The sequence below is a fragment of the Xiphophorus maculatus genome, chromosome 1 (assembly GCF_002775205.1).
Source record: "Xiphophorus maculatus strain JP 163 A chromosome 1, X_maculatus-5.0-male, whole genome shotgun sequence".
NCBI lineage: Eukaryota > Metazoa > Chordata > Actinopteri > Cyprinodontiformes > Poeciliidae > Xiphophorus > Xiphophorus maculatus.
In genome coordinates, this window is record NC_036443.1 from 17,774,023 (window position 1) to 17,792,422 (window position 18,400).

An 18,400-nucleotide genomic window follows, 5' to 3' on the forward strand; every position below is an offset into this window, starting at 1 on the left:
GTTAGTTGTATGCCAAATGTAACGGGATTGACACCTTCCAAAGACTTACACTTTTGTTTTATCACTCTTTCTCAAATATTTTCTAAAACACTGAATGTGTAATACACAAATATCAGAGAGAAAACCTATTCAAAATTATGTCAGCATTCCTTCTTCCAACATTTGTTTAAGAATAAACAAACAAAAAAACTAATAATTGCACCGAATTATTATTTTGGTGCAATTATTATTATTATTATTATTATTATTATTATTATTATTATTATTATTATTATTATTATTATTATTATTGTTATTATTGTTATTATTGTAATAATAATAATAATTATTATTAATAATTAGTAATAATTATTGTATTATTATTATGCAATTATTATTTCGACTAATTTATTTTTAATAAAGTAGTCAATGATTGGTTTTACTTGATAACGGTTTTAGATACAGTCTAAATAAACCAAGTTCATGTCAATCGGTTTATATTAACACATTTCCTGGGGCCTTGAGATATAGGACGAATCAAAAACAAACAAACAAACAAACCGGACGGCATTAGACGGCGCGCTGTGCCCCGATCCTATCCGCTATTATTTCCATTGATATCAGGTCAAGGACGTAATCAACGCATCCTTGTCGTGACGCTTTCTGGCTGAGGGCTGCTGCTGATGCTGTGCGCGCACCGCACCGGGAACTCCCCTCAGCCAATCACGTCAGTCGGCCGGCAGCGCGAGGAGGCGGGGGTAGAGAGTCCGCCACAGCTAACGGACCGTCGAGTCGAGCGGATCACATTCTCCGAGCCGTCGAACCGCGGCACCTCGCAGAACAGGGATCATGGACTTCTAACCGAGCTGCTGAATCAAATAATCATACAAATTATTTACCCTTAGGCGTAGTATCATTTTTCATTTAAGGGGTTATCCATGAGATTCTTCAGGCTTACCTTTAAGTGCTTCGTCGACTGCTTTTGAATCTCCTCCTTGTCAACGGCTCAACTGACCGCGGCGCTTTGTGACATTTTTTCCATCTCTTTCGGCTGAGCTGAGGGGTTCCAACGTGTGATATTTAAAAAAAACAAAAAACAAAACTGAATCTTTTTTATTATTTCAGAGAGGAGAAATAACAAACTCAGATAACAACAAGAACAATTGGAGGAGTGTAGCCTACACTGTGGCTACATCTCTCTGTCTCCCCCTCTGAGCCAGCCGGGTACGTTTTTTTCAAACAAATAGATATTCTTTAAAAAAACTTGAAAGCTTCCCCCTGCCATAACAAAAACAACCAGCTTCTTTCTTCACCTAACATGTCACCTGAGTTGGAAGAGAACAGCCAAGGTAAGTCTTGCATGGACATCCTGTTTAATGTTATTTATTTATTTTTAACTTTACAGCTGATTAAACATTTAGCAGACATTTCAACACCTTTAGATCAATGAATGCATCGCTGTTTTCACGTTACTCACAAGGGATCAGACACAACAGCTGAACTCTACCAGCTTCTGCCTTTATTGCTTAATACATCATGAGATGTGACAATAAAATATGGCACATGTAGCCTCCAGTCACACTGAAGCTGAACTATTAACCTCTGAAAGGAGAATTCACTTTATTTCCAATGAAAATCCTCAGTACTTCATTCCTCAGCTTGGTAAGGTTTATCTTTCTGTTATGCTCCAGCCTTCTTAAAATAGATTTTTTCCCCAGCCCTAGTGTTTTTTTTTTAATATAAACTATCCTGTCTCATTGTATTCTCCACCAGGCTGCTGATTTATTTTTAATTAACAATACGCCACGCAGCTCTTCCTCACATGAATCATCTCAAACCAAAGACATCATCTTTCCACGCTGATGCCTGAATAATTTCTCCCAATTTGTTCCTCCCTCCTGATCCGTACGCACACACACACACACACCCTTTAAACTGCTCTGATCTGGATTCATCTGGCCGGCTTTGCATCCATCTCAGGGCGTCTGACTCCTCATATCCTGGAATGCCACTGGTGAAAAGTGACGTGGCCTCACCCTTACTTAGTGGGTTATGTAAAACAGAGGAAACAAAAGCTTTATGAGTAACAGTGGAGCTGTGCCGAGGTGGCTCTGCTGGGCTTGTGTGCTGCAGCACACCAATCACGCCGCTTGTGAGACGCAGACAGAGAATGAACATCGGGGGAGGGATCAGTGATCACAGTGCACTCCAACACAGTACCGGTAGCTTCGAAATATAAATTAGCAAGACAGAGAAGGTTTGTGACGAGATGTGCTAATGAAAGGGAGTCAAGCCTCCTTAGTTTTCATTCATTGTATGTGTGGTTTCTTTGATAGTGGGTCATCTGTGATGACGTAGAATGTGTCTAGCTTATTCAGGTCTGACTCTCATACAGATCCATTTCAGATCCTTTCATTGCTCCACCTCACCCCATCTCCCTTTTCTTTGTCATCTGACCCCTCTCTCTGTGTTCAGATGAAATCAGTGTCTCCCAAACGGAGGCAGGGGCCCTGTCCGAGGAGGAGGGCGGGGGGTCAGCTCGCCCCCTGGTGCCGGTGCTTGGTGCCGACTCAGGGTGTGGAGAGGGTGGAGGGGCTGGCCCACCGCAGACCCAGGACGGGGCCACAGCAGGGACCGGGAACGGAACCCTGGTGGGACAGGAAGGAGAGCGAGAGACCTGGACCAGACAGATGGACTTCATCATGTCCTGCGTGGGATTCGCTGTGGGCTTGGGCAACGTGTGGCGGTTCCCTTACCTCTGCTACAAGAATGGAGGAGGTGAGCTTCAAAGGCCCCTCTAGGTCTCTGCTTTGAGCACACAGACATGCACACTGAAAATACAGACATGGTAAGACTTTCTTGAATATGTCTGATGCTCAGCGCTGACTTTCAGAACCTATGAAGTAGCTTGAGATTTATAAATGCTCATAAAAACAGAATGATGTTACTTAGTGTTTAATTTAACATTTTGCACCAATCGGTGAGCAAGTCTTTGAGTCAGGTCAAATAGATTTTTAAATGCAAAAAAAATCTGGAAACTAACCCTTCTGTTTTCACTATAAAACATGTCTAGAAATGGTATGGTTGTTAGTTACATTTTTGTTACTGAGTTATGTAGAAATCAGGTAATGATTAGGACCATATGCATCATTTATATACAGGAACAAATGAGGATAATGTAATTTCTTTATTTTTCTCACTACCTCTATCAAAGAACCAACAGCACATTTTTTATTCTAGGATTAGTGTTTTTGTTGTTGTTATTTTTTTCATTTAATTGATAAATTAGGTTAATCCGAAAACAAAATATCCTCTAAAAAGCAGTCTTTCAAAAAAAAATTTAAATTCAACTCGCCCACAATCAAAACTGTCAGCTCAGATAATAAAAGCATCGGAAATTGGCGGAGACCAGTGAAAGCCTGATCTCTAATTAAATGTTACATAATAAAAAGCTTTTCAAAATTTGATTTCTCACATGTTTCTCCAATCGGTCTAGGACCGTTTAAAGGAAGAAAATCAGGAAACTAAATGTGGTTTCTATCAAAGTATTTTATGAAAGCACACAGTTAATTTACCCGATTATTAATAAGACATGTTGAGAGTTCTCACCCACACAGAGCTGTATAATATAAAATACAGGTCTGTTGCTAGAAAAAAAACACATATTAGGTAACATTGTTAATAGTTTCACTTATATTTATATCATGTTGTAGTGACTTATGTATTTTTCCACATAAATTGATTATTTAAAATGAAAATTAGTTTATATTCAATGGATTACAGGAGTCTTTTACAAGGTAGAATAAAGAACATTTTTCATTTTTATCAGTAAATTGACTTCAATTATCAGGTGTAGAACTAAAAATTTTAAATTTCCTTCATGATCTCCATCTGTGTTTGGTTCGTTTAAAGTGTTTGTACGTGTGTTTTCTGTTCAGTTCACAATTGAAATACAACCACAAGGAAACAAGTAATGCAAATAAAACTCACTTTGATTAAAGATACTCATACCTTTGATAAAGCATCCAGATAGGTGCTGTAAAATGCAGCCCTTGCATTCAACCAGCTTACTCAGCAGTTTCTGCCCCTTGTGTTTCCCTAATGAGAATCAACTCCTCAGTGCAATTAACACAATTCCTGATGAGCCTTGTCATCATCTGATCTGCATGTCTTTCTGCATAGCTTTCTTCCATAAGAGTTCAACATCAGTTTGTTGACCATTTTTATTAAAGTTCATTCCACAGTTATGAGTTAAAGTGCACTCCCTCATTTGATTTCTGGGGCTTTGCATATTTAACACATTTCTTGAATTTTTGGGTTGTGATAGGCTTTTCACAGAAAACATTTTTGTTTTATCTTTTTATAATTAGTATTGACATGGTGGAATCCATGGTATGTCGAGTGAATACATAAGGTGAAGTTTTGAACCCGCTAAACAGTAGATTATTTAAAACCCTAAAATTGATTTAGACACAATTCTGTTCATTCCAGAGTTTCTTTTTCATTATGGAGTGATTCAAATATCTTGATTTTGGTAGATATTCAGTTGGTTTGCACAGCCTTGTGGGATCATCTGGTCTGTTATCTGTTTCAGTTTAAAAATTTTGGAATTCCATCCGCCTGACTTCTCCTTTGTGTCTGCCATCGTCAACCGTCTGTTTTGTGTTGGTGAGGAACTGACGTAAACAAAGAAGGAATTGAATGCAGGCCTTGATTGCTTCCCTGATCTGTTACATAAATAAACAAATGTTGACCTCTTCAGCGCTTCTCGAGTACAGCAAAACATCCATAATAGAGTTAAACCACCCATAATTATTCATATCCCTGGTAGAGTTTGGTTAATGTTCTTTTTCTTCTAGATGGAAGTAATATTAGTGTTTTGGGGCGACCCAGCCGGAATCCTATCTTGAATTTGATAAAGAATCTGGATTAAAGATTAGGGTGATAGCAAGGAGGCCTTCCAGCTTCAAAGACTTGGAGGTCATCACCAAAGATAAATAATCAAAATAGCACTAGAAACATGAAAAAACCTGGTCACCAGTTTTAAGAAGGTTTTACTATAACACCAAATAAAGATTTTTCAACTGAATCTTGGGAAGTGTATACAAAAATTCAACATGCTGTTTCATTCATATGTAAATAAAAAAACTTTTTTTATATAGTGATGTAGTTTTTGTTGGGCTTTAATGACTTTTGTGAGATGCTTTCCCCCTTTCCTAACAGAAACAAACTTCTCGGTTCACTGAAAAATAACTTCTAATCTAAAATGACCCCAGAGCATCAATAATCTTTAGTATAAGTGTACTTCCAAGGACTTAGAGGCACACCTAAAACATTGAAGATGCTAAGCATATGTATCAAAAGTTGTTTAATATACTGGCAAAGCAATTTTCTTGCTCATTATTCAAGCTTGTAGCAAGTAGAAATCATTTTGGTAACCTTAACTATGTCTATAGTAAAGAGAAGGTTTAGTCCATTTCAAGTCAAAAAGTGAGGTTATATAATTTTCCTGTAATGTATGTAAATTGGATTTTCATGAAAAAGAAGTCTCAGTGACTGAAGCTTTATCTGTACGTGCACTTCACACAGTGTGTATGGTTTATTGCCAACATGGTGAGCCATAGTGCTGTGAGGGCAGGTCTAGAAAGGCCTGCGTGCCTGTGAACACGTAGCTCTAAAGCTCAGCCTCTCCACGTGATTCTTTATTTATTATAGTCAGCCGCTACTTAACGGTCGGACTTAGAACAAATAGTCCAGCTGCGTTTGTCCTGCTCTCGTTTCCCTATCAGGCCTTCGACCAGCATTATGTTAGGTTGGAAAAGTAAGTCACCTTGCCCAAGAGTTACCTCACCTCACTACGACTTTTGCCCTTGATTTTTCTTTATCGCTGCCCTACCCACCTTTCAGTTTTTTTATGAGGCGTTTCATTGAAATAAAGATGAATGTGTGATAACACCGCCCTCCCTCATGTATGTGTGTGTGTCTTGTGACCAGCAGCTCTGATACCCACCTACTGGTGTCATATAACAATACTCTGCCTCACACAGTGCGCCTCCTGCGCGCCTGTCCTGCAATCCTGATGCGTACAGAGGTGTTCTATTCCAGCATAGGGAGGCGTATGTATGTGTTACGTAATAACCCGTCCATTCGTACTCTCGGCGTCAGCACGTTCTCATCTGCGACAGTCGCTACGCCCTTGATCAACTCGAGGGCGGAGCGACAACTTGATCAATTACATTTCATTGTACAGCAAACGTCTCCGGCAACACCTGCTTGTAAATGAAGCAAAAAGGCCGCCTGCGTGAAACACTAAAAGACTAAACCAATGTAAAATTATGTAAGTAATCCCCTACAAATCAGATGTTTCTCTGTAAATCAGCCAGTGTGTCTCGTCCTTTTAGGATTACAGAGGATTTATTTAAGCCTGTCAGACGCCTGCGACTTGATAATTTGAACAATATGTTGAGATATGTCAGTGCAGGCGTTTATGTCTTTCTCTCTCCTGCTCTCCCAACCCTTTTCTCTCTTTGACTTGCAAATGTTTCCTTATTTGGCTAAAACTCCCTTCTCTCAGAGAAACAGCATTTAAAAAAGAAAGAGGAGCTGAAGCTGTCAAGTGGCAGAGCCCACAAAGTTGTTGCTTCGGTGTGTGATATTTATTTTGTTGCTCTCTGTCAGAGCTCCGTAGCGCTGTCCCAGTTCCCTGCCTGCCTCTCATGTAATCTATCCATCTTTCCCTCCTTTCTTCTTGGCCTCTTTCTGCTCTGCGTCATCGCCGTCATGTGACTCCCTCCCATCTGCGCACTATGTTGGCATCGCTCGGCTGTGTTATTAACAAAACCAAGTGGTTGAAATTCCATTCAGTGATTTGAATGGCTCATGCCACATTTCTGTGGGTTTTTCCCCCTTCTGCTGATCAGCTCACACTTGTGTTGCAGTGTAAGAATTCAAAAAGAGGGATTAGCACAACACAGAAAGCCATTAGCACAACCAAGTTCTACATGTCTCGGCTTCCTGTCGATTGTCCTCATATCGTCTCCTTTTTCTGCCTCGTCACCTTGCAGCTTCCAAGTCAAAGTCTGATACTGTACTCTACTAATGTGTTCAAACACTTGTGATAAAGGGAGACATTGTGGTTATTTCACACAGAGCATCTGGTCTGTCCTCCTCCATGGATTTCACATATTTTGTCTTTTCTTACCTCTTAACTCCAAGTTGGTCATCTGTCCCTAAGACCGTAAACCTGACTTATACATTTAGTATTAGACTTTGTTTCTGCCAGTGTACCTGCCTTTCCTATAATGTGTTTTCCTTTGGAATAGAAAATGAAAACACTTTCCCAATCTCTGATGTATAATAATACAGAGATAAATCAGTTATTTCTTACTTTTGTCTTATTGCATTTTTTTTTCAAAACTTTGGTCTGCCAAAAGTAGTTTTTGCCAACTTCCAATTTCTCTTTACCATCTTCAGCAAGTTCACAGCGATCAAAAGAAAATACTTATTTTTTAGCCTTCCTGCTTTGAATTCCCAATATTTATTTATATTAGGAGCAGAGAACTGTAAAGCGGCGTGTTGCTAATTAAAAAAACACCAAATAATTTGGATATGACATTGGAAACATTCTTCATCATTGTATGCTTGTGATTAACTTGGCTAACTATAAATGTAAGTTCCTGTGTGTGTATTCCTTAGATAATGTAGACCCGTGGTCTCAAACTGCATGTCTCGAGGGCCAGAGTCCTGCAACATTTAGATGAGTCCCTTGTCCTTCACATTTGGTTTAAACAACAAACCTTCCTCACTAGCAGGCAGTCAGCCTCTACAGAGCTGTTCTGCTAATGAACTAATACTGGAGCCAGATGTGCTGAAGCAGAGAGACGCCTAAAAGTTACAGGACTCCGGACCTTCAGACATGCTGTTTGAGACCACTGTTGTAGATCCTCACTTTAATTCTGTGATTTCCAAAAGACTGCTAATAGTTCAAAATCCAGCACGTTTTCTAAAACACAGAGGTTCAAAGCTCAAAAATTAAACATGAACTTTACGCTGCAGTGATGAATTGTTCTGGTAACTACTGAACTTAGCTGTGGGTCAGTGTACTGCTTTGATTCGAAAAGGTGACTACAAATTGACATGGTATTACAGACAGGTACTTTTTGCACCTAAAAACAACGGGTGGAAAATGACCAAAGCTGCAGAAAAACGGAGATGCATTAAATAGTCTGCGTGAATGTGTGTTTTTCAGGGGTTTTCCTGATCCCCTACTTGCTGATCGTGTTCATCGGGGGAATCCCTGTCTTCTTCCTGGAGATCGCACTGGGCCAGTTCATGAAGCAAGGAGGAGTCTCTGCGTGGAACATCGCTCCGCTCTTTAAGGGTAAATACTTTTCCGTAATTCTCTGGCAAAGTCTGATACTGAGTTCTGCTGAGGGAATCAAACGCTTTCCTCTCTTCTCTAGGTCTGGGACTAGCATCAATGGTGATTGTGTTTTTCTGTAATACCTACTACATCATGATACTGGTGTGGGGCCTCTACTATTTCTTCCACTCTTTCACTGACCCACTGCCGTGGGCCACCTGCGGACACCCTTGGAACACCCCCAACTGCACACAGGATTTCCGACGCGCCTGCCACAACCGTAGCTCTCTGCCAACGCCTTCTGCCTCCCCCTCCAACCTCTCGTCCACCCTACCCCCGCTGAACCTGACCTCCCTTCTCCTGATCAATAACAGCTGCATGGAGGCTGAGGGTCTGCGCTCCCCGGTCATCGAGTTCTGGGAGTAGGTTTATATCCCTCACTTGAGCGTGACGAAATTTAGAAACCGAACACAACAAAGACACGGACAAAGTTACAGTTTCCTCATTTGCAATGCGTTTTGTATATTTGACGTCTTTGTGTTTTTCTCAATTTGCAAGCCAAAACAAGTGATTTGATTTGGAAAAACACAGCTCAGTTCAGTCACAGTGTTCAAGTTGTTTCACTGTGAATATACTTTTGAAATCATTCTGGTTTTTCATTTGCCTAATTTAGCCCCGAATCAGTCTCCTGCTTTCCTTTCCAGACGTAAAGTGCTCCGTCTCTCTGGAGGCCTGCATGAACCCGGTGCGATCAGCTATGAGATGGTGCTGTGTCTCATAGCCACCTGGGTCATCGTTTACTTCTGCATATGGAAAGGAGTGAAATCTACTGGCAAGGTAATGTCTTATGTAGAGGCAAAATGCTAACACCTACCTAGCATCACATGTCATTATTTAGGTTTACATAAACCAGATTATTATTCATACAGACTGTATGAAAGGCGCACACAAACATTTGCTGTGAATGCGTAAGGGAAAGTAACTGCAGCGTTTTTTTCCTTCTCAGCTCCAAATGAGCTTTAGCACAGAGGAGGGTTCTGGACTGAAATGGAAGAACTTTCTTTGAATGCTTGCCTATTTCTGAAGGTTTTTAAAACCATAACATTTGATGATCCCCAAATATTTCTTAGAATGTAATCTGAGCAAACGCCTAGCTACTTCTTGTTTTTATTTTCTTCAAAACGTAGCTATAAATCCTCGTTTTGTAACATGTAGAAATGTACATTCTTGTGACTCCCACAGCAGCTAAAACTTATAGAGGGAGGGTAAAAATAATGAATCAGATTGAACTGACCTGCTGTAAGCTGCTTATTGCCTTTCCACTATGTACATGTTTGCAAGCTCAAAGGGGCCTTTTCCTACCCCTGTTTACCTTGTCAGACCAAGACAAACTGTGCTCTTTCAGTATTTTATTTCCACCAGACTCACACTTTTACATGGTGACTGGGAGCGGCCTCCTTATAATAACTTGACATAGAGAACTTTCAGAAAAGGTGTACTCCCTGCAACACCCACTATTGCAGGGAGTGTCTGTGTTTTCTGGGTTTCCATAAACAGGCCGCCTTTTCTTCTCAGTGACTCGCCAGAGTCCCTTACACATCTCCTAAAGGAAGTGCGTAATCTGCTTCTACTTGTGCCTTGAGTATTTGCAAAGCAGGTAATCAGGAAGTGATAAGAACCATTCTACAATAGCTCAAATGAATTTAACCAAAATGACTATCCTTTATATTTTTTTAAGTTTCAAAACTTTTAAAAAAGTTTAAATATTTCCACGTTTTGCCATGCTGAAATCTTTTAGTACTAGAGCAACATAATGAAGTGTTGCTTCATTATGTTGAAGCAATGAACATAATGAAGCATGTACCTTTCTCAGCACACGCTGAGAAAAGTGTGCTGTTTGTTTGTAGCTAGCCTCCTTGACATGGACACCTCTAAATAAAATCTTGCTCAACAAGCTACACTTGAGTACTAATCAAAGTCATATAGTATTAGGACTTCATTGCACATCAGCAATCAAAATCTTCAGAATTAATTAGTCTCAGATTGTAAAGAAGTGCACCTGAAGCTCTTTTTTTATGTGCAATTTGTTTAGGTTGTGTACTTCACAGCACTGTTCCCCTACTTAGTTCTGGTGGTTCTTCTGGCTCATGGAGTCAGCCTGCCTGGAGCTCTGGATGGAATTGTTTACTACCTAAAACCAGACTGGTCCAAACTGGGAGAAGCACAGGTAACATTCTTCCATTATATGTTTTTTTTCTGTTCTACAGTCCAAAAACCAAGTAATATAAGAGAGTTTGAACAAAGACTTAATGAATGGATCAGGATCGTTGGAAATAGTCTTTTAATTTTCCATTGTAGGTGTGGATTGATGCTGGAACTCAGATTTTCTTCTCCTATGCCATCGGACTTGGTGCCCTAACTGCACTGGGCAGCTACAACCGCTTCCATAACAACTGTTACCAGTGAGTTTTTACACAGCATAAAATCCAGACACCGCTGATTCTGAAAAGCGGACACTTTTAAAAAGAAGCCATGACCTTACTTTTCATCCCAATACACTCTCATTTGGTCTTCCAATGTCTTATCATGTAATGTGTACACTTTTCTATGGGTATTATAAATATTAAACTTGGAAATGACTTAGACTTAGACTTAGACTTGTACTTTATTGATCCTTTGGGAAGACTCCCTCAGGAAATTGAAGTTACCAGCAGCTCCCAGGCAAAAAACAAAGATAACACACAGTAAGCAAAAGTGCAAAAGAATACAAAATACAAATTAAATACTAAGGTACACACCAAATGTGAGTAACCAAAACCTTAAATTATGCAAGAAAAACCTTAAATTATGCAAGAAACAAGGAATAAGAATATAGAATATAAGAATATAAGTAAATATAAATACAACACAAAAAAAATATAAGAATTTGGCGGATAGATTGACCAGTGATATCGTATTGCACTATGTGGTTTGACCTAAGTATGGAGTAAAATACAAGGGGTCACTACTCCTTCCACTTGGTCTTCCAAATGCATTGGAAGACCAAGTTTAATATTATAATTATTAAACTTGGAAATGCATTGGAAGAATAAATGAAATCTAAAATGTTTCTGGGCAGATAGCCCCAACTTAATTCTCCTATAGTTTTCCTGAAAGTGTGCGTAAAGTTCTGTCCAAACATGGCTTCACTTTTGTTTGTTGCCTGCGCTTTCACATGTTTCAGCAACGTTTGTGACATTAATGTCCTCAAGCGATAGGTCAGGAAATGCAGTGTTTTTGAAAACTTTTCTATCTGCGTTGAACTTTTTCACATTTTTCACTTTACAATAACAAATTTTATTGTATTTATTGTGATGTGTACTAAACAATACAAATAAAGGTGAATAGTAATGAAAGAAAAATAAACATGTTTTTTTTTTTGTCACGTTTACAGATAGAAATAAAAACTGTGGTGTGCATTTATTTTCAGCCTTCCTGACTCTATCGAGTGTAGAATCACCTCATGCTGCTATCACAGCTGCAATTCTTTGTATATCTCTACCACCACTGCACATGTAAAGACTAAAACGTTTCCCAATAATTTTGTGCTCAGTTTCAGTCAGATTTATGGAGAACCTGTCTTTGAACAGCAATTTTAACATTTTCCCACAGATTCTCGGTTTAGGTTGGAACTGTGACTTTGTAGCACATAAATACACTTTGGTCTAAATCTTTTCATTATAGATCTGGCTTTGTGTTTAGCTTATTTGTGCTGGATGGTGAACTGAGTCTCAGGTGACTAAGAGCCTCTAACAGGTTTTTGTTCAGGGATTATCCTGAATTTAGCTCAATCCATCTTCTCTTCAGCTCTGTATCAATCCCAAAGTAAATATTTTTCTCACGCCATAATACTGCCACTCTCAGGTTTAACAGTGGCAGTTACTATATGTATTCAGGTTGATGAGCAGTGGCCCTTTTTTTTTGCCACACACTGAGTTACACATGCAGGTCATTACATTCTCTTACAAAACACTGGGGTCTTCACAGGACACTTGGGTCTATTCTTACTCACAAATAATGTATGTTTGCCAATTGGGTGATTTAACCAATTTATGAATATAGGGGAAAAGTCATCAAAATATAATGCAAAGAAATTTGAAGAAACTTTCTTCCTCTTCACAATTATGCACTACTCTGTCTTGTTCTGTCACATCAAATTGCCATGAAGCACACTGCAATTCCTAATTGCAATAGGTAGGGCTTAATGTGAAAATGTTCAATAGGTACACATGCCTATTGAACATACCATAAGCTTTCTTTTATGGTATGTTTGCCATGACGCTTCAAAAATCTAAAATAATAATCTATCGACCTGTTAACAGCGTTGTTTGGAACCATTTGACAGGATACCTTGAAAATGAACACATTAGCTGTAATGACTGGAAGGCAGCTGCTGTTCAAACTATTTTAATGCATGCCGTCTTTTCGTTAATAAGAAATAAAGCAATCAATTTTCCTGAACTGACTGCCATTTGGTTTCAAAGAATTTTCTTTTTTCTTGTTTGAATGCTGTAATAAATCGGGATTACGGCACACATTCTCAGGCAGTCTCTACTCAGAGGGGTTCAAGGTGTTTGCTTCTGTTTGTTTACAGGAAAAGTCACAGAAGCGCTTGTGGAAAGAGCAAAAAAAAAAAACAGCATTGAGGAAGGAAAATTGATTCCTAGAGGCTGTTGACATTTTTCCTTAGAGGAGGGTGCTCATAAACATTACCATGAAACAGTATTACAGCAACCAGTGCAGATGTTGTTTATACATTCCTCATATCTGAGTGGAGTTGTGCTACTGTAGACCTTAATACAGTAGCACTTGTAGTTGGACTTATAGTGGTGTATAAGTCCAAAAACAGACATGTTTTTTTAGATTCTGAAGTGTAAATCAGTATTTCCAACAGAGAGCATACTCCAGCATGAGTCACTTAACTCACATGACCGCTTCTAATAGCACACAAAATGGAAATATAGATTTGAAGTGCAACTTGTCTGGCAGTCGGAGGCATTAGCTCTCCTTGCTACATGCCATCTAAGACAGCTATGTATTTCAGAGAAATTGCTATTGATCTCTAATTTACCATCCCAGGCTATCTCCTCTTTGCTTGGGTCTGTCTTGAGTATGTTACATAAGCCTATGTTACGTCATATGCTCTGACATATTTTTCCCACAGTTTTTTTTTTTCTTCGTGTAATTGTTTTTTGGGTTTTTTTGCCATTTCCCTGCAGGGATGCATTTATCCTGGCTCTTATCAACAGTGGAACCAGTTTTTTTGCTGGTTTCGTTGTGTTCTCTGCTCTGGGCTTCATGGCTGCAGAACAGGGAGTGGACATCAGCAAAGTGGCTGAGAGTGGTGAGTCCACTCATCAGTTATGAGTCACTCTCAGTATCGAAGGGTTTTATCATTCTAACTGTGTTTCTCTGTGTGCAGGCCCAGGCCTGGCTTTCATAGCCTACCCCAAGGCTGTGACGCTGATGCCTCTGGCACCGCTTTGGGCAGCGCTGTTTTTCTTCATGTTACTCGTACTGGGCCTGGACAGTCAGGTAATGCTGAGACTTGACCTTGGTGAAAGAAGTTAGCTCAGAGGTAATTGGGTTAAACATCTTATCCTGACACTGCGACTCTATTTAAATTTAAAGTGCATCCAGTTTGAAACATTTGCACAGATGCTCCACAGATATAATTGTCATACTAATTCTGCGCCTTAAAGGAAGACTTTAAGCTATTCTTTATCCAGGGTGGAATTATTAAAACTTTCCGCGTCAGTGAGTTTCAAAAACAAAAACTGGGTGTGAATGCACAATTCACTGTGAATTTAGCAATTAATTGTTAATTTAACAGTGAATTTTCTCCAGTTTTTCTCTAATTCACACAATTATATGATTGCTAAATTATACAGTCAAATATGACTCTGTTGTGGTGACAAAAAGCTTTTATCCTCTTACAAATTTATTCTGATTCTCATTTTTTTCACAATTAAAGGTTTCACATGACTATTTACCTGCGACAGACTGGCGACCTGTCCAGGGTGTACCCCGTCTCTCGCCCGGAACGTTAGCTGGAGATAGGGACCAGCACCCCTTCTGACCCCATTGGGGACAAGGGTGTTAGAAAATGGATGGATGGATGAATGGATGATACTGAACTATTGTTCAGTATCAGACAATAATAACTAAGGTTAAAAGATACATGTTTTAAATGATGATTTAGTATATCCAGACTAACCTGGCCCAAGTGAAGCTACCTCCATTAAGGTATGAAACCTGATTACTGTTTGACCTGCAGAACCAAGAAATCCCTTACAGCTTAAAGTTGGCTAAAAGATCTCAGCACATATTCTCTAATCTAAAAAAGTTCAAAAACATATGATAAATTAATTGAGGTTGTGTTTTGTATAATAATTTCACCCTGAAAAAAGATTGACTCAAATGCATCCCTAAACGCACAGAAACATACATGAATATGATTTAGGTATTAAAATCATTCATCCACAATGTAACTCAGCACCTGTTTTATTTTCTGCCTTTTTCTGACTCACTTCCTTTCACACCAACGACTTAAACACACCACATCTATGGCATTTCTTTGCACCCTCTTTGCTATTTTCCTGTTTGAGCCAAGGCCTACATCTACTGTCTAGAAGCCCGGAGATTTCTCAATGAAACTTCTGTCTGATTCACACAGAGAGTGTCTGTCTGCTCTCAGACCCATTCACATACTCTCACTTTCCATTCTTGTCCTCATTTCTTCTCCTTTTGTTTTCGTTTTCTCTTTCTCTTTCTGCCAATGCCACGTTGCACAAGAACGTGCTGCAAGTTTGGCGTTCTATTTTGAAGGCCAAACTATTTTCCTGCAAGCATCTTTAAATACATTGTTGCGCAGGGAGACTGGAAAGGGATGGCATTCAAATCTCCAGTGTATAAAGTACTTTTTCGGTTAGATTGAACATCTGCTGTTTGACAGGAGACTGAGTAGTGAGCGGATTCATACAGCAGTCAGTTAGAAACAAAGAACTCGGTGTCCGCTGTAACACTTCATATTAACTTCTTGATAAAACAAAGGTGTTTTGAGTCTGAACCTGATGTTGTTGCTTCCAAACAGGCCTGGGCTGGTTTGAGATTCTTTCTAATTTCTCCTGAAGTTTATTAAATAGTACTGCAACGTTATTTAAAATAGCACTTTATTTATTCATAAAAAATTTAAACAAGATATATCACAAGCTAATTGATTTTATGTAATTCAGAAAAGTTGTTTGTATTCCTGCTGCTGCTTATGCTGCTTTTACAATACAATATAACATTTAATTATTGTATTTTGGGTTTGGATCGTTAGTAAAAGCTACTCAAAGATAACTTCTACCTTACATTTACAAGAATAAGTGACTAATTGCTGTAAAAGAATCAGTAAAACATTCAAACTACAAAAAGATAATGAAAGCAGTGAAACATAGCTAATAGAGCTATTTGTGGGCTTCTTTAAAGAGACTGCAGTTTTACCTTAAGGGTGATGGGTGGCACTCCTTTAGTTTCCACACCATGAATGTATCTGTTCTTTTAGACTGGAGATATTTTCAGACAGCTTTATTTGCCCTTTTTTTTTTGGAAGTGAGGGGAAAAGTGCAGCCAGCGAAAGCTCCAGTCACTTCAGCCCTTCCTTTGGCATCTCATTAAAAAACACTTTAAACTATGGGGAGAGTCAGGACTTTTTAGCAGTTTTGAAATTCTAACTTTCTAATATCATTATCTGACAAATTTCCAAAAGTAAAACGTAGAAAACTTCCAAACTCCTCTATGCCACTGTGTTGTCTACTAGATTCTCGTGAACTTTTCTCCTATCTTCTCTACTCTTCAGTTCGTAGGGGTGGAAGGCCTGATAACAGGACTCATGGACATGCTGCCTCCTAAATCTGCCCTTGCCACATTGAGACGAGAAGTAGTTGCTGCCATCTGCTGCATCATCTGCTTCCTTATTGACTTGTCCATGGTCACAGAGGTACAGAAAGGGTTTTGAATGTATATTTTTATCAGAAATTACTGTGATTGTATGAACGTTACATAAAAAGGTCATCATAAAGTAGATATAAAAGTTTCATTAAAATATTAAGAGTAGATTAATAATGTACTGGATAAAAATAAATAAAGTAATTCAGTGAATAGATTCTGAATGCTCTTTCTGTTTCCGTCAGGGAGGGATGTATGTATTCCAAATTTTTGACTACTACTCTGCCAGCGGCATCACTTTGTTGTGGCAGGCCTTCTGGGAGTGTGTCGTGATCGCATGGGTTTATGGTGAGTTAATTCCTTGCAGCAGGCTCAACAGAAACTACACAGCTGGCCAGTTCAAAACAGCGTCCTTGTGTCCCCCTTTCCAGGCGCAGACCGTTTCATGGATGACGTGGCTCGTATGATTGGCTATCAGCCCTTACCCTACATGAAGTGGTGCTGGTCCTATATCACGCCTTTCGTCTGCGTGGTATGTGTGGCTTCAGACCTTTTCTATTTGACTTTGCCGGTTTGTATTAATCTAATGGGGTTTTATGTGTCTATTCAGGCAGTGTTCCTCTTCCACGTGGTGAACTACCAACCCCTCACCTACAACACGGTGTACACCTACCCTCTATGGGGAGAAGCACTTGGATGGGCACTGGCTCTTTCTTCTATGCTCTGTATTCCTCTTACTGTTCTCTACAAGCTGCTGCGGTGCAAAGGACCTCTGCGTGAGGTGAGATTATCTTTTTGGGACTTTCAGTTAATGATACATTTGAATGATTCTGGGTCTTTGGATATAAAACAAGGTTGAACATTTTCCAGATTCAGAGCTTGTCGTGTTTTTATTGTCTTTCCCTCCTGCAGCGGTGGCAAAACCTAACTACCCCCATCTGGGGCAGACACCACCTGGAGTACTTGGCGCCAGAAAGCGAGGCCAAGCTGCTGCCCGCTGCAGAGACGAAGAGCACCCTCCTCTTTGAGAGTGTAATCTGACGACCTGATCTCAGCAACACATGTCCACTAAAACATGCACAAACGCTACATTGGCCTTGTCTGACCTAAACACAAATCAGTAAAACACTCTACAATTTTTAAAATGTACAAAAAGAAAGAAAAAAAAAGATCCTGGGCAAATGGACCAAAGAAAACACTGGAGAAGAACTGAAACACACCTGCATTCATGAAGTCACGCCCTCTGCTCTGTTTCTTTCACTCTACCTCGCTGACTCTGCTCTCTGTCCGCCCCCCCCCTCCCCCCTCCGTCCTCCTGCCTTCGTGCTGTCTCGTCCCTTTCTCGTATTGTGGGTGTTATCGTGTCTCCCATAGCTGCAGTGTCTCCCCTCTCTGCACCTTTCTGTCAGTATATATAAAGCCAAACAAAAAGGCATTTTGTTTCACATGAGCAGAAACCTCTGGTTAAAACTGTCGAGATGAACTCCCATCATGTCTGCTGGTGAAATCCCATCGTCATAGTGTTTATGCATGTAGCTGCATGTGTGCCCGTGCCCTGTGTATCTGTACGTGCGTGGGCATTTGCATGTGTATGAAAGGGAGTGTGTGTGTGCGTGTGTGTGTGTGTGAGTGTGTTGGACCATGGCAGTGTTACCTTCAATTACATGTCACATTGCCTATGGACAGTAATTTCTGCCAGCTGTATTCACTCCATTCAGTGTAATTAAAATGACTTCCATTTGTTTAAAAGAAGAAGAAATGAAAAGAAAGAAAATATATAATCACAACAAGACAATGCCGCACCATTTCCAGCTGTGTATTATAAACTAACTTAAGTATCTTGTGTATTGTAGTGTTGTGAATTAGTGTTATTTTTGGGGGGGAGGTTAATGAGGATTATTAACACGTTTAGAGAAGAGAATAACATCCAACTGAGCTGTGTACCAAGCACGAGAAAGAGATGTTGAGATGGAACAGAGAGAAGCAATAAACAATCAGATGAAGAGATGTACTGTGTTGTTAAGGGTCTTTATTTCCTTGTTTTCATTCACTGAAATGTACAATATATACACAAAATATACAGAAAAA

At 39.6% G+C, this 18,400-nt stretch overlaps 1 protein-coding gene across 1 annotated transcript; it reads left to right on the forward strand.

Moving 5' to 3' along the window:
* Positions 1-744: 744 nt before the first annotated feature.
* On the forward strand, positions 745-18,323 carry LOC102216956 (sodium- and chloride-dependent creatine transporter 1-like). The gene is made up of 14 exons (XM_005811219.2): positions 745-1,328; positions 2,455-2,757; positions 8,228-8,359; positions 8,442-8,763; positions 9,046-9,178; positions 10,434-10,568; positions 10,700-10,803; positions 13,600-13,724; positions 13,803-13,915; positions 16,224-16,364; positions 16,558-16,660; positions 16,744-16,844; positions 16,923-17,093; positions 17,225-18,323. Exons 1-14 carry the CDS (start codon positions 1,298-1,300, stop codon positions 17,351-17,353), a joined length of 2,043 nt encoding a protein of 680 aa, XP_005811276.1. The 5' UTR covers positions 745-1,297; the 3' UTR covers positions 17,354-18,323.
* The last annotated feature ends 77 nt before the right edge of the window (positions 18,324-18,400 follow it).

Excerpts from the sequence above, each read along its gene's own strand:
- LOC102216956 (XM_005811219.2), top strand. The coding sequence starts at position 1,298 with ATGTCACCTGAGTTGGAAGAGAACAGCCAAG. Across the intron at positions 1,329-2,454 it reads GTTGGAAGAGAACAGCCAAG|ATGAAATCAGTGTCTCCCAA; the intron begins GTAAGTCTTGCA and ends CTCTGTGTTCAG. Across the intron at positions 16,661-16,743 it reads CGTGATCGCATGGGTTTATG|GCGCAGACCGTTTCATGGAT; the intron begins GTGAGTTAATTC and ends CCCCCTTTCCAG.